The sequence below is a fragment of the Panthera leo genome, chromosome C1, assembly GCF_018350215.1.
Source record: "Panthera leo isolate Ple1 chromosome C1, P.leo_Ple1_pat1.1, whole genome shotgun sequence".
In the NCBI taxonomy this organism is placed as follows: domain Eukaryota; kingdom Metazoa; phylum Chordata; class Mammalia; order Carnivora; family Felidae; genus Panthera; species Panthera leo.
Window position 1 is genome coordinate 182,578,097 of NC_056686.1, and position 16,505 is coordinate 182,594,601.

A 16,505-nucleotide genomic window follows, 5' to 3' on the forward strand; every position below is an offset into this window, starting at 1 on the left:
CGTGTCTTGTCCATTAAGAGAATCCCTGTCTCTACAAACAGGATGAATCACGTAAAGCTGCTATGCAAAAAAAAAAAAAAAAAGGTGAAGTCAGTGTAAGAGGCTCTGAGCTATTATTAAAAGAAACGGTCAGGGGCGCCTGGGTGGCTCAGTCGGTTGGGCATCCAACTTCGGCTCAGGTCATGATCTCGCAGTCCGTGAGTTCGAGCCCTGCGTCGGGCTCTGTGCTGACAGCTCGGAGCCTGGAGCCTGCTTCACATTCTGTGTCTCCCTCTCTTTCTGCCCCTTCCCTGCTCATGCTCTGTCTCTCTCTGTCTCAAAAATAAATAAACATTAAATAAATAAATAAATAAATAAATAAATATAAAAATAAAAGAAACGGTCAGGGATGCCTGGGTGGTTCAATCAGTTAAGCATCTGACTCTTGGTTTCAGCTCAGGTCATGATCTCACAGTTCATGGGATGAGTGGAGTCCTGTGTTGGACTCCAACGTGGAGCCTGCTTAGGATTCTCCCTCTCTTCCTCTCTCTTTCTGCCCCCCCCCCCACTCTCTCTCTCTCAAAATAAATAAATAAACTTAAGAAAAAAGAAAGAAAGAAATGGTCAGTGTCTTACTAATTGGCAAGAACCCAGTTTTGAAATCTGCCTCTGAGAATTATGAAGAGAACTAACAGACAGGAAAGGGGGACAAAGGTCTAACCATCAATGCAATAAAAAGATGGAAAATGGAAAGCCCAGTGTTGAAGATACTGCAGCACTGCTAGAAAGAGAGACAAGAGAAAATTAGAGCTGAACCGCTATAGGATTTCTAGACTAGAGAGATTTCTAGAGGGAGAAGGGCATCAGAGGACTTTAGGATGCCCTGCCAACTTCTTCTGTATTCCTGGTTTCAAGCAGTCTATGCGGCTGTGGGACAAATTTCTGTCAACCAGACCCAGCTCACCTGCATGTTTCTTACCTGTGCAAACCCACCAGGCAACCACATGGAATCTTGCCCCTTTTCTTTCCGCTGCTCTTTGCATCATTTTAAATAATGACACATTGGGGCGCCTGGCTGGCTCAGTCTGTAAAGCATGTGACTCTTGATCTCAGGGTTGTAAGTTGAGCCCCATGTTGGACACAGAAATTATTTAAAATGAATTAATTGACTGTTAATAATAAAAAACAAGAAAGAAAGGGGTGCCTGTGTAGTTCAGTAGGTTAAATGTCCAACTCTTGATTTTGGCTCAGGTTATGATCTCACAATTCATGAGATCAACCCGAGTGGGGCTTCTGTACAGACAGTGCGAAGCCTCTCTCCTTCTCTCTCTGCCCCTTTCCCATTTGCATGTATGCTCTCTCTCTCTTTCAAAATAAATAAATAAGCTTTAAAAAAAAAAATAAGGAAGGAAGGAAGGAAGGAAGGAAGGAAGGAAGGAAGGAAGGAAGGAAGACACATTAACAGAGTCCCTAAAATTAGACCCGGGATAGTACATGCCCATGGTGATCATGTTTCGGAGTGAAATTCCTCACCCCTATGTATCTCTGAGACAACTAAATGTGATATACAACTCAGGAACTCCGGTGGAGAAGTTACATATGATCAGCCCAGAGTGTTTGTTTAATACCACACGTTTGCTGAGTGCCTGCCTGCCACATGCCAGGCCATGCAATGGTTACTAGACAGAAAGGTGTAAGAGGCATGGGACTGGCACCCAAGGACTCATGTCATGATGAGTAGGGGAGGGACAATTTTGGTTCTGATCATTTGCTGTATTTATTATCTCAGTTGCTTTCATTATTTTGTGTTTTTTCTTATTTACTTTATGTCTTTTTTTCCCCAAGTTGGGGTAAGGGAAGGGTAGCCCCAGCATCTGGTAATAATTTACAAATCTTGACATTCTCCCTAATACCAACTGGAAAGGTCTCATGCCTTAGAATCATTTTATAAGTCACTGGCAAAAAATAAGCATCCACCATTTTTAAGATCTTGTAATTGTGAAATGATGGAAAAAATATATATAGGCCTTTGCCCCTTGTTCCTGGCACAGAACTCCTAAAACTCTAGTAGTTTCCTAAGTGATAAAAGCACTAGGAACATCTTTTGCTGTAATATTTGGTCTTTGACTCTAGTTCCTGGCACACAGTTCTTTTATCCCTTGGCATTTCCTGGGTGATAGGAGCATCTTTTGTTCTAACGATGCAATGTTTGTTGGGGTCCTAAATAGGGACTGGTCATTAGAAAGACCAAGCCATGATTGGATATGTAATTTCAGCCCCATTCCCTATCCTCCAGGAAGCGGAGAGGGGCCACAAATGGAGTTAATGATTGATCATGGTTCCATGGATGATGAAACCTCCATGAAAATCCCAAAGGCATGGGGCTTGGGGAGCTTCCAGGTTGGTGAACATGTGGAGGTGCCGGGAGAGTGATGCTCTGGGAGCGGGTACAGAAGCTTCATGCCCCTTCCCACATATCTTGCCCCATGCATCTCTTCCATCTGGATGTTCATCTGTATCCTTTATCACACCCTTTTATAATAAATCAGTAGATGGGGGCACCTGAGTGGCTCAGTCGGCTAAGCATCTGACTTCGGCTCAGGTCATGATCCCACGGTCTGTGAGTTCAAGCCCCACATCAGGCTCTCTGCTGACAGCTCAGAGCCTGGAGCATGCTTCAGATTCTGTGTCTCCCTCTCTCTCTGTCCCTCCCTCACTTACATGCTCTCTCTCTCTCTCTCTCTCTCAAAAATAAAAATAAAAACATTAAAAAATATAAATACATAAACCAGTAGATGTAAGTATTTCCCTGAGTTCTGTAAGCCACATTAGCAAATTATTGAACCCAAGGAGGGGTTTGTGGGAACCTTGATTTATAGCCAATAGGTCAGAAATACAGCAACAATGTGGGACTTGAATCTGGCATCTAAAGAGGGGTATGTCTAGGGGCGCCTGGGTGGCTCAGTCGGTTGAGCGTCCAACTTCGGCTCAGGTCACCATCCCACGGTCTGTGAGTTCAAGCCCCGCATCAGGCTCTCTGCTGAAGCTCAGAGCCTGGAGCCTGGTTTGGATTCTGTGTCTCCGTCTCCCTCTGCCCCTCCCCTGCTCATGTTCTCTGTCTCTCAAAAGTAAATAAACATTGAAAAAAAAATTTTTAATAATATAAAATAAAATAAAATAAAATAAAATAAAATAAAATAAAATAAAATAATAAAGAGGGGCATGTCTTGTGAGACTGAATCCTTAACCTGTGGGATCTATGCTAATTCATGGTAGGTAGTGTCAGAAATGAACTGAATTATAGGACATCTAGCTGGTGTCACAGAGAATTGCTTGGTGGGGGAAAAACCCATACACATTTGGTGATCGGAGGTGTCTGAAGTAAGTTCTATGTAAGTAGTAAAGGAGAAACACATAGGAAGAAGAGTGAATTTTTCCTACTTAGTAATAAAGTGAGGGATATGGTTATTTGCATTAAAAAATAATCAACAGTTTTCCCTTAAAAAAAAACCCAGTAAATACTTTGTAGTGCCTTCAAAGCATACTGAATTAATAAAAGCTAGCCTTTACCTTAAAGTCTTAATTCAACAGCGAGGTTTATCAAATATCAAGGGCTGGTTTTTGCTGAATATTGTTAAAGGTCTGGCTCCAAAGTTTTGCAAACCACCAGGTAAAAGCAGCCAACTTTTGTTTTCATGGGCTCTGCTGCCCCCTGTCAGAAGCTAAGAATGTTACAGGAAATAGAATTTTTTTAAACGAAGCTTTTCATAGAATAGCGATGATTTCCTCAATCACATGACACAGGATATTCTCACATCTTGTGAATTAATACCAAAGAATTATTTGTTTAGAAATGTGCCTGCCTTCATACAACTGTCTGAAATAATTCAAGAGGGCTGTCACTCACTGAGTTCCTCGGCACGCGTGCACTGAGCAGCAGACAAGTGTTGGGCCCCATCCATGGGCTCACGCCATTCACAGACCACTGGGGAAGACACATGAGCAAACGGACAACTTTCACACAGAGCGAGAAGGGGCGTGTGGGCACCAGGTGCTGGGGAGCACATCAATGCAGCACCTTAACCAGTGGGTTCCAAATGAAGTAAAAGGGGCCCATTCCCAAAGAGCAGGATCCAGCCGAATGAAGAAGGAAGTAAAGGCCTTTACCAGATAGCAGCAACCGTATGTGCCAGGGCAGGGAGGCCCAGAAGAGAGTGGCAAGTTCAGGCCCCAGCAAGAGGGGAACTGAACTGTGTGCCGAGCTTAATCTCAGCAGCCCAGTTGCCGCCTCCTGTGCTGAACAACAGCTGGCCGGGAGTCGCTTCATCTCACTGCCTGAGAGTGTAGCTGGGCCAGGTCAAGACAAAGGAGAGCAAATGGAATTCCTGAGGTGGCCATTTGAGCAGGAAATCCTAAGATGCCAGCCATTGCCCTGTGTTCTGCATGCATTCCATTCACAAAAGATAAAATGTTTTGCTAGCTAACTTAGGACTCAACTTAGCTATCTTAAGACCCGAATGGGGAAACGGAGCCATCAATTAGTCCATAAAGATTTGCACATCATCAGAGCTGCTGTTCACAAGACAATAGAAAGAAATACCAAGTGAAAAGAAACCCAGTGATCATCCATGGCATTTGAAAATTCAACCTGTGGGAGATCCTTAAAACTTAGTGCTCATTTCCCCTACTTTCCCTCAGTGCTGGGCATATTGCTTCACTTCACGAAGGCCTTTTTTGTCTTTGTCGGAATACACACGCACCAAGGCATTAATCATTTACAGACCTCCATTATTTAGCTCATTTCCATGTAGTGCTTCATCTTTCAATGAGTCATATGTTTTCCCTTTGGACAGCCTTTTGGCAAAGTTTTCCATTATTTTTTTCTTTCCTTTTAGTTCATCCTCTATCAAACATTAAATATGCATTTAGTTCTATACTCTATAATAAGGTTTTCCATTCTCCTGATCTCCTAGTGACTTCTTTGACTTTATCAGTCCTAAAGGATTTTGGTAAGAAAATGACATCCCTCCAAAAACAAAAAAATTACGACATACTGTATTTCTCGTTAGTGCTGAACAACAAGATCAAAACTTACTTCAATAGTTAAAAATAACACTGAACAGATGCATCAGTAGAAAGAGCATCAGCTTGGAGTCAGACCAGCCATGATTCACATAATGACACTGCCACTTAACCTCACTGAGCCTAAATTTTCTCCTCTGTACAATGGGCACAATAAATCTACCTCATAAGGTTGTTGTGAGGAACAAACGAGCAAATAGATGCTAAAGTGTTTGGGAAATTATAAAGCACTAATCAAATGTAAGGCATTGTTAAGTTGCTCATTGAAGAATATAGGCTTCATAATTTTTCTTTTTGAACACCAAGGTTCTAATCATGGCAACATTCTTTATTTGCCCATACCTCACAGTTTTAGGATCTTGCCAAAGTCAGGAATGATTCCAATTGTCTTCTCTCTGCTAGGCCCCTGTTAATCAAGTGATTCTTGTTAAAACTAGCAAGACAAAAATTTCAGCACACAAGAAAACAGCACTACATTCAAAGAGGGTTTGTCTTCGTGCCCTTTTATGTATATATGTATGTATTTTTATTTTAGAGAAGGAGAGAGAGTGTGAGCAGGGAAAAGGGGCAGAGGGGGAGGAAGAGAAGGGGAGAGAGAGAGAGGGAGAGGGAGGGAGGGAGGAAAAGAGAGAGAGAGACAGAGAGAGAGAGAGAGAAAGAGAGAGAGACAGAGAGAGAGAGAGAGAATACCTTAAGCAGGCTCTACGCTCAGCACAGAGCCCAGTGTGGGGCTAAATTCCACGACCCTGGGATCATGACCTGAGCTGAAATCAACAGTCAGATGGTCAACTGACTGAGCCACCCAGGTGCCCCTGTGCCCTTTTAGTTTTTATACAAGGTAATATTAAGTAATAATCAGCTAGCATCCATCCCTTTTCAGGCCACTGTTTTTTCCCCTAGAAGTCCCAGTTGCTTGAAACCCTTGAGTGGACAGAGAGAATTCAGGTATGCCATGGTAAATTGCTGAGGACTGAACTCAGTAACTGCATCTAAAGGACTAAAATAACTTGACCTCCATTAATAACACTTCTTGAACAGAGATGAATGATATAATTAGCATCTAATTACAAACTTCTTTTCCTTATTAGAGCAAAAAGAGGATTTTTTTTCCTCTAAGAGAAATATTAAAAGTAGGATCCATGTATAATTTCAGATGGAGACAGAGAAATATCATTGGCATTTGCAGAGCATTAACCGCTTCTGTTTCCTTACCTTGTTATGACATGTACACATGATCTCGTGGGGTGGCTGGCCAGAGAGCTGTAGTGCCACACTCCAAGAACAACACTGACAGCTCATCCATCCCAACACTTCGTGTGGAAAATGTCCAGGAAGACTCTCGGTCTGCAAGTCAAATTAGCCATGATCTTTGGAAGGTTTGCTATTTACCATTTCCCCCGGGACATATTCAGAATATTCTAGATCTCTTTGTGACATAAAATAATCATTTTTCTAACACCCTCCAGAGCCCCCAAAGTATTAGACTTCTAGGGAAAGAAGCTAACAAGCAAGTAATTTGAAGAACACAAAGCCAGCTTGGTATTGATTCCTTCCACAATTGGCCCATATTCTGCAGTGGTGGGCTAGTGTTGAGGCAATGACCAAAAACCACAGTGTCACAGCGAAGGAGGGAAAAGAAGTGTGTTGGGTGGGGGGAATGATTTAATCAGCCTAAGGGTCTTCTTTGAACTAATTCTGCCCTGAGAACACTTGCTGGATAAGCTCCTTATATAAACCTATGCTTTGGATCAAGGAAATGAACCTAGGGATATTAATCTCCCCATACCATGATTCAATTCATATTTCCCTACTTTAAAAACTTCAATAAATATTTATGGAATAAATGAATGCTGAAATATTAGTGATTACTCAATGCCTATAAAGTTTAAAGAATGGCCTTGGAAGCTTTCCATAAACTGAAGCCAATATATATTTCATTCATTCATTTGTTCAATAAAGGTGTATTGGGTTCCAAGTAAGGGTGGAACTTTTCTTAGTGGTGGAGATTCCGATATGAACAGACACACCACGTACTTGGACCTCTTTTCTTGAGGCTACATCCAATCTTCCACCATTTACTATCCCTAGGGCTCCCCACCCACCCACACTTTCTTAGACACAACCCAAGCTTCCGCTACTTTGTCAATGTTCTTCATCCTTCCCTTGCAACACCATTGAACTCTAACTTTTCCTCAAAAATTAAATTCAAATGCGCCTTCCTCAAGCTCCCTCCTAACCACACACTCTCCTCCTTCTCCAACATGAAGGAAACTCTGTCCTCTGAACTCACTGAGAACTTGACCTGCAGCTTTCTTTTGGCATTATCTCCTCTATTAATGTTACTTAGACATTTTCTCCACTATCTTTCAGGGAAAGACCTTTTCAACTGTACTTATAGCAGCTGGTTTAGTAATAGTTGGAACTTAGTAAATAGATAAATGTCAAACAAACAAATCAACCACTAAAGTCCTTGTGACTTAAGTTGCAGATACTGTTTATACACTTGAGAATACATTTCTCAAATCCCCTTAAAGGTATGATTTCATAAACTCAAAAGCCAAATAGGCCATTTGTTCAAGATTATTGAATGTGACAAAAATGTAAAACTGCCCATAAGAAAATAAAAATATGTTGGGCTGCATATCTCATGAAAGTAGTTGAGGCAGAATCATGCACCTATCTCCAGAGAAATAAAATTTGAAGAGTGTTCTTCTAACTGCTGAGTGATACCAGTTCTTTCTCAAATAATTTGAAGATTTGAACAGCAAATCTGTACTTTCAAGACTTCAACTGCAGTCAGGCCAACCCCCTAATCCTCTCACTTCTGCTGCACCTGCAGACCAATCCAACCCAGTACCTTCTCCATCTACCTGGGCTGTTAAGCAATACTAGAGAATACCCTGCAATACTATCAGGAACTCTTATATCCTTGATGAGTTTCTTCTCTTATGTCTTCAAGAGTTTGTTTCCAAAGTATTTCTTCTCAAGCCACCTACCAATCTCTCTGATTTCAGCAATCACAACCGAGCTCTCTTCCCTCATGATAATAAAAACAATATATCAACAGCATTTATTAAGCACTATGCTTAAGCATTTTGCCTTAGAGGCATTATCTCAGTTAATCTTCACAAGGACCACCAATTATTAAAATAGGTGTCATTATCCCTCTTCTACAAATTAGGAAACTGAAGCAGACAGAAGTCAAATAACTTGCCCAAGGTCACAAAGTCACTAAGTGTGAATCCAGGACTTGGATTTATAACTTGGATATGACAAACTCCAGAGCCAACTGGTAAGCCTATACTTTGTTGACTCCTTGTTCTCTTCCTCCCTTGGGACATGGTAAAGGCAGGGAGAGGATTCTTTTTTTTTTTATTTACTTAGTTTGAGAGGGAGAAAGAGTGCGAGCAGGGGGAGGGGCACAGAGAGAGGGAGAGAGAAATCCCAAGCAGGCTCCACGCTGTCAGCGCAGAGCCTGACGTGGGGCTCAAACCCACACCCTGTGAGATCATGACCCAAGCCGAAATCGAGAGTTGGACGCTCAACAAACTGAGCCACCCAGGTGCCCCCAGGGAGAAGATTATTAATAAGCCCTGTGGCTCTGGCCTAGCTCATACAGGCCGCTAGAGAATGACCTCCATCTCTTCGGTCCACAGTTCTCCAACCAGTGTCAACTAGTCAGTAGGAGGAGAAGCAATGTGGATATACATTTGTTAACTGCATTGACCTAACCAGCCTTAGTTCAGGTTGCTATAGCAGAATGTAACAGACACCATAGACTGGGCAGCTTAAACAAACATTCCTCACAGTTTTGGAGCCTGAGAAGTCCAAGATCAAGGAGCCAGCAAGATCCAGTGTCTGGTGAGGGCAGGCCTGCCTGCTTCCTGGTTTACAGGTGGCCATCTTTTCCTGACAAGGCAGAGGGTAGAGAGAAAGCGTCAGCTCTCACATCTCTTATGAGGGCACCAATCCCATTCACAAGGGCTCCAACCCTAGGACCTAATCACTTCCCAAAGGTTCCATCTCCTAATGCCATCCCATTAGGGATTAGTTTCAACATATGAGTCTTGGGGGACACAAGTTTTTAGTCCTCAGCACAGGCTTATTGTTTTAAAAAGCAATTGATTTTACACAAAAACAAAATTTCTCCTTTTGTTCCTTCCCTTTTGATTTCACCTAGGTTTCAGTAATGTACCATCCTGAGAGTATCCTGACCACCTCTTGTGTGTCATTAGGCCCCCTTACTTCCATACCTCAATAGGTATTTCCATCTCTCTTATTAACCATATCCTTACTACATTGGGAGTGGAGGGGTCTCCTAGACGATCACTTCTTAAACTTAAATGAATGTATAAATCACCTGAGGATCTTACTAAAATGTAGATGCTCATTCAGTGGGTTTGTGGTGAAGCCTAAACTCCCAAGTGACACCATGCTGCTGATCTCCAAACTGCACTTTTGAGTAGTGATGCCCTAGGTATTTAAGCACATGAACAGTTCTTCCTTGGTGATCCTGTTAGTGCTAGCTGATTTTCCTCCCAAATGTGTAATCACATTTGGTGATCAAAATTATGCTGAGTATGCACTTGCATATTATATATGTAACCTACTATAGGTACCAGTGGCTAAACGTCACCAGGTTTTCAAGTGTTTTGAATTTTTTATTCAAGTTTCATTTTCCTCATTGAGGTCTAATTGTTTGTGAAGTAGCAGTAAAACTGTTTAAATTTTGCTTTGATAGGCCCTGGGCAATTCATGACTACATTCCACCATACTGTCTTCTTTATGGACTCAGGGAAAGATGTTCTCTTCCTGTCCAAGAAAATCCATCTGCGTCCTGACTTCCACCTCTTTCCACAAGAAACTCAGTTATCTGTTTTCTCTTGTTCATCAGCCCCCTTTTTTTTATAGTTCCAAATTTTTCTATAGTAACACTAACAGAAAACTTTCCTAAAAAATACACTATTTAAAAAAATAGAGTGATTTAGCAAAATTTTAATTGCTGGATTTCGGTGGAGGATACACTGACGGGTGTTCATTGTACCACTCTTCCAACTTTTCTCAATATTTGAAATTTTAAAGTTTAGAGCACAGTTAGACACAGAAACAATGAACAATTTTTCCTATTTGTGAGTTTCTGGCCCAGGACAAACGTATTCCAGGGTAAGACTTCAGACTATAGATCTCCTTCAGTTTCTCATTCACTAACTTATTACAAATCTCCTTCCAAAAAAAAATGTATTAGGCCATTAAAAAAAAAAAAAAAAAAGCTTATGTCCAACACGATACATAAGCATATCCTTTCATGGTCTCTTTAGATTATAAAATAAACTATTAAGAATTTTTAACTTAGTTTTTCTAGAATGAACACTAGAAATGTCGCTGACCTACACTCCCTATAGTTTACTTACTCCCTCCTGCCTATAAACCTTGACTGCCTTGCAAACCTAAATTCTCTATCAAATCACCTTAAAATCTATGGCTTCATATCCGTATCTCTTTTAAAAAGGGGAAAGTCTCCATTCCCTGCCTGGCCTCTTCCTCCCAACAGGTGACAAGCTGGGCCTTGAACAACTGCATTCCAAGTAGAACACTGAGCCACTGGGCACTCTTGCCCCTGCACTCCACACTTGGCTCCACCTGGGCCACAAGCTGCTCTGAGGACCTGAGGTCAGTTGGCATCTTACATGCTTTCTTTCATCTTGCTTTCCCCAACACCGGTGTGGCACTTAACCCAAGGTAGGTGTTTAAGTATTTGTGAAATAGTATTTCTAGTCACTTCCTAGGCAAATGCTGCCCAAAATGAAAATGCTTTATACATCATGCTTTAAGTTTATCACATGAATCCTGTTTAAACAAGTCTGAATGGTTCTCAACCTAGGGAAATCTTGCCCTGCAAGGGACACGAGGCATGATCTGGAGGCATTTTTAGTTGTCACAACTGGGGTGGGTGCTACTGGCATCTGTCAGGACAGGATCCCTACAATGAAAAGGTTACCTGACCGAAAATGTCAGTATGCCAAAACTGAAAAATTGTAATAGCTGTAGTTTCTATTTCCTTTAACCTAAGGGATTTAAGAAGCACTAGAAACCAAAGAGTCAAGCAATTAAACCCATAGATAGGGCGGCACTATTGTTTTCAGTTTCTTAATTTAAAGAAAAAGTTCTTGATTTTTCATTATGAAGTTCCCTTTTCTGGAAAACCACCCAAAGAGCAATATTATTTAAATGGCACAACCACAACACTGTAGTGCAACAACGATAGTCAACTAAGATTAAAAACTGGTCTAAGACTTTAGATATAATAAGTTTTATTCATCTGGTGGTACTTGATGCTCACAGGGCACCGTACAACAAATTTTAAAAATACAATATGAAAAAATTGAACAGCCAAAGAGATCAATTCCATTAGAGGGCCCACAGAAAAACCAACAAAAGCCCACAGAAAAACCCACCCACTGTCATCCCTTAAGAACATTTTCTTCCTGCTTAAGTTTGGCTTTAAGAAACACCAAAAGAAAGTGAGAAAGTCTTTGAACGAGTTAAAACTTCACATAGCGTCTTTCACATGAATATATCACAAAATGCTTTCCTTATTCAAGAAGCGTATAAAATTATCCAAACACCTATGAGCCTCTATTTGGTCCCATCCTTTAAGGTCATAGCTGTATTTCCCTCACCTGCCTTCAAATGATTTGCATCAGTAAAAGTCATATAAAGCGGTCTCTTTTGCTCCATTTTGCCATTACAAAGCAGATGTTTTCCATAAACAGGAAGGGCCCAAGAAAATTGAAGTTACCCAACTTCTTGAGGTGAAAATATAACTAAATTTTTCCAAGACCAGTTTAAAACCAAATTCTGGCTTCGAAACCATTTTCTGCAATTTTCATGATTAGAAATTACTGAAGGTCATTTGACATAAACTACAAGGAATAGTAAGATGTAAAGTTATAATGGGGGCTACTGTTACAAAAACTTCAAAGAATAAAAAGATGATCTGGAAAATTGTGTTCTAGGACACCCTGACATGTTGTCACAATATTACACAAGGAACAATAAGGAGTTACAACTTCTGCCTGAAGAGTCCTTTACTGCTCAGTATTCATTTTGTAAAAGTCAGCCAATTACAAACTGTCATGTAAGCCTCCAACACAGGAAGCACTAAGTGTTAACAGTTGGAGGCACAAACTCCTTAGTCACAGTGTAACAGTTTTACTTACAGTAGCAGAGCCATCCCATGCTTACTCTGCTGTAGAATCTCATTTCCCATTCGAGTTCACCAAAGTACTAAAATAAGGAGGCAAAACTGCTATGGGTAGTCAAAGTACTAAAATGAAGAAATTTTTGGTCGGATTTCTGGGAAAAGCTGAAAATATATTTAAAGTAGTTGCCAAAATATGGTAAGCACTACCTTAATGCTTAGTTCCTCTAAAATTAAATGGTGTTCCAACTTATGCTTAACATCTATAGATCTAAGCAAACCTAGACATTTTAGCTGCTGCAGTTGTGTAATAACACACAGTACGTAATACGCAACTAGATGTGTCTCCCCTTTTCCATTATACTGCATTTCTTAAGGGCAAGGGGCAGGTCAAAAGCACCTTTGCATCCCCTACACTAAGCACAGTGGCTGGTATACAGTAAGTGTTCAACAAGTATTTACTGAATACATTGTTGAGTACTGGCTTATGACATGGGAAAGAGCCCAAAGATTGTCTTATTCTATTAGCAATACTTAAGTAGAAAGCAGTTTCAAAGTAGATACCTTACCCACTTTCTAAACACAGACTCAAGAGTTAGATATGACTTAAATCATTTCTCCTAAACATGTTCATAAAGCATTTTGAGAAATCAAGAGATGAAAGGCGCTATGTAAGTGCAAAATATTATTACTCAATACAGGTTAGCAAAGATGCTATATTCTCTATGGTGATAGAACAGTTGTGCTAGTTTGAGGTGAACACCCCCAAAGCTACTACTCTTCTTGATGTCATTATCAACAGAACAATGGAATTGGACAAAGATGCCATCACTTTATATAGTTTATATTCTGCTAACTACTTTCTATAAACCAGGTAACAGAAAATAAAATTAAGCCACTTACTCTACACAAACCAATACTTTATCAAAGTTCCGCATTTTACAAGTCATGTTCAAAAAACACACACAAGTTAGCATTTTGTACACAAATGTTTATTTCTCAATTAAACATTCCCTTTAAACACAAGGAATGAATTCTAAATTTTCATAAAGATGAATTAAAAATGAAATCCCTCCAGTATAGTGTGTGTAATCGCTGTGTTCTTGGTCACTACTGGCATTTACTGTTTAACATCAAAAACAAAGACGGGTTATTTAAAAATCATGCTACTGGATTTCTAGCTCTTCCTCTATGACCAGTTCTACACTGATCTGCAATGTTTAAAAGTTTACATCACCAAATCGAAGCAAGTTTAAGAGGTGAAACAGCTGTGCATTAAACACAAAATAAACAATAAAGTTATAAGATATAGTCAAGTTCATAACGAATATAGGTGTTCTTATCATCATTGTAGATTCTTGGGTAATGTGCTATGAGAGCATCCTGTGAACCAATGTAGATGGAGTTGTAGATTTTCCAATACACGTCTCTGACTTTCCGGGCCGGGTGAAACAAACCCTAGAGTAATTAGAAGGTTATATTATTTCAATTTTCAATAACATATATAACCTTAGCACAACTAACCAACAAACCATAAAGACGGGATTCCAAACATTTCTCTTTAAGAGAAAAAAACCTGACAAAGGCACAAAATTGCAACAAGCTAAGACAAAATCTAATCTCTTCTCCCCCCACAACTGTTTTCCCATATGGTACAAACTAGCCTACTCATAATTAAGAACAGTGACTTAATTCAACTAAATTATTTTTTTTTCATGGAGTAACCCTTTAAAAATCTTAACCTTACCTGTAAACAATACTGTAACATTCTACATGGTCCAATAGCAACTCTCAGGCCCTCCAGGGCTCCCATAACTGCTTGAATTACATGGGGCGATGTCTCAAACACATTGGGCCATACATAGTTCAACAAGTGATTCAGTGAATCTTCACAACCAAATCCATAAACCCCAAGTGACATGTGTTGCACCACTGCACTAGCCGTCTGTCTGTGTACAAGGTCCCTGTAGCAGGTGGAAAAAGAAAAACCCTCGTTAAAATGGTCTTAGTTTTACAGGAAACACTTACCTGTCCTAATTAGAAACTAAATTACAAATTCGGTGCAGGGAACAAATGCAAACATCTCATACTTTATGTACCTGATATAAAATGCCTTTAGAATATACAACATTCTGTATCAGATTCAGGATTCCCCTTGAGAATTTTTACCTTAATGACGCAAACTTTACTGTGGCTCAAAAATAAGTAATTCCCAATTAACCTTTGAAAGGAATATGAGCAAGAGAGCCCTGTGCAGTGCACTTTTAGTATGTTACTAAAGAGGGGATATATGATTCTTAGATATGAATAACAGTAATCTCATTTTAAACTCTTATCAATTTAATAGACTTGAAAAGTGATTCAACACTGCTATATAAGAGACAACTAAACTAAAATTAAAACCCTTCCCTTGTAAATTTTAAGTTTCATTCAAAAATGCAATTTGGGGAGGACCAAAAATTTTTCAAACCAACAGAGTAAGAATTCTATCATCTCCCATGTTAACTGAATTTATGACAAATCATGGAATTATTTATTCTACAGTGACTCAGCTGGGAAAAACATCAGATAAGTTGGTGATGAGTATAAACAACAAGTTCATACACTTTGCCCTCAAAGGTAACAACACCTTAAAGATAAAAGAAAAAACACTGAACTTGCTAGCATCCTTATTTCTTACTTACTATAACAACACTTAATCAAGTACACTTTATAGTAAAGCAGCATTCCTCATTAATCAATTTCCCAAAGGTATTGTTTCTTTTCATTTGGAAGTTTTTGACAAGTTACACCTCAACTTAATAGTACACAGAGCGGTGCGTGGGTGGCTCAGTCAGTTTAGTGGCCAACTTCGGATCAGGTCAGGATCTCCCAGTTCATGGGTTCGTGCCCCGTGTTGGGCTCCAGAGCCTGGAGCCTGCTTCAGCAGGCAGCCTCTCCTTGCCCCTCCCCCACTCATGCTTTGTCTCTCAAAAGTAAATAAACATTTAAAAAATTTAAGAAAAAAATAGTACATAGAATATAAATTTTAACTGCAGGTCACATACTTTGATGGCTGCACTCTGATGGTCAGGCACACCTCACTGAGGAATATGGAACAATATGCTTCTGATTTACTGGGCCCCAGGTGGCTAGACTTTTACAGAACCTGATTCTTAGTCTGTCTCTATGTCTTGCATGCATTTATACCTCGCTGGTAACTTGTTGATCCTGTTAAGCTTCCCTTTTGGAACGTCATGAATAAGTAACTTTAATGTGTACACAAAACTAATTGAATTGTTTCTAATTTGGATACCTTATCTTTCTTGAAAAATAAAGAGCTAAAACAGTCATTTCCCTTACAACCTGGGACTTTTTTGTTTATTTTGAGAAAGAGAGAGAAAGGGGAGGGGGAAGTAGAGAGAGAATCCCAAGCACGCTCTGAGCTGTCAGTACAGAGCCCGACATGGGGCTTGAACTCATGAACCGGGAGATCATGGACTGAGCCAAAGAACAAGAATCAGATGTTCAAGTGACTGAGCTACCCAATCACTCCTTCCCTTACTACCTGGACCCTGAACCTTTCTTTACATGAATTACTTTTGTGTTTAAAGCTGTATGTCGGTCCAGATAGTTAAAGGTATCAGGAATCTATCAAATAACTCAAGCAGTCCTGTATCAGTGGTCAATGTCTGAATAACTGGGGGCCTAAAATGGGAATAATATAACTATGGTTCAGTAGTTACAAAGCCTAATAATAATCTTTGCTTCGCATGCACTAATAAAAAGCTAAATAGATCAGGTCTCTTTGCCACACCAATAAGCTCATGCTCATCATTTCCTCCAACTATATTTGACTTTAATTAATTTCTTTCCTTGTCCTTTATTTTAGAGAGAGAGCACACACCTGGGGAAGAGGAGCAAGGGGAGAGAGAATCCCAAGCAGGCACCACGCTAAGCGTGGATTTGCAGTTTGATCATCACATGATCCTGGGATCATGACTTGAGCTGAAATCAAGAGTTGGATGCTCAACCAACTGAACTGCCCCCGCACCCCATGACTTCAATTAATTTTTAAAACAAAAGTTTACCAATTACTGCTTTTCAAACTGTATTTAGTCTAAAGATATGAAAGGGGGGCTTAAAAGGGGAGGGAGCACCTAAAAGAGAAAATTTGGGGATCCACTATAGCATACATGTTATTTGGAGAATGGTCATGTTCACTTCCATAAAAATTCAGTCTCATATTCCCCCTTCTTTAACT

General features: G+C 40.0%; 1 protein-coding gene across 2 annotated transcripts in view; it reads right to left on the bottom strand.

Moving 5' to 3' along the window:
* Positions 1–11,355: 11,355 nt before the first annotated feature.
* SF3B1 (splicing factor 3b subunit 1) overlaps positions 11,356–16,505 on the bottom strand; it is a 60,360-nt gene continuing 55,210 nt past the window's right edge. For both annotated transcript variants that reach the window (XM_042949577.1, XM_042949578.1), the window contains 2 exons: positions 14,010–14,226; positions 11,356–13,720 (listed from right to left, as the gene is read on the bottom strand). In XM_042949577.1, the coding sequence (XP_042805511.1) occupies positions 13,562–13,720; positions 14,010–14,226 (376 nt within the window). In that variant the 3' untranslated portion in view covers positions 11,356–13,561. The remainder of the gene's footprint in view (positions 13,721–14,009; positions 14,227–16,505) is intronic.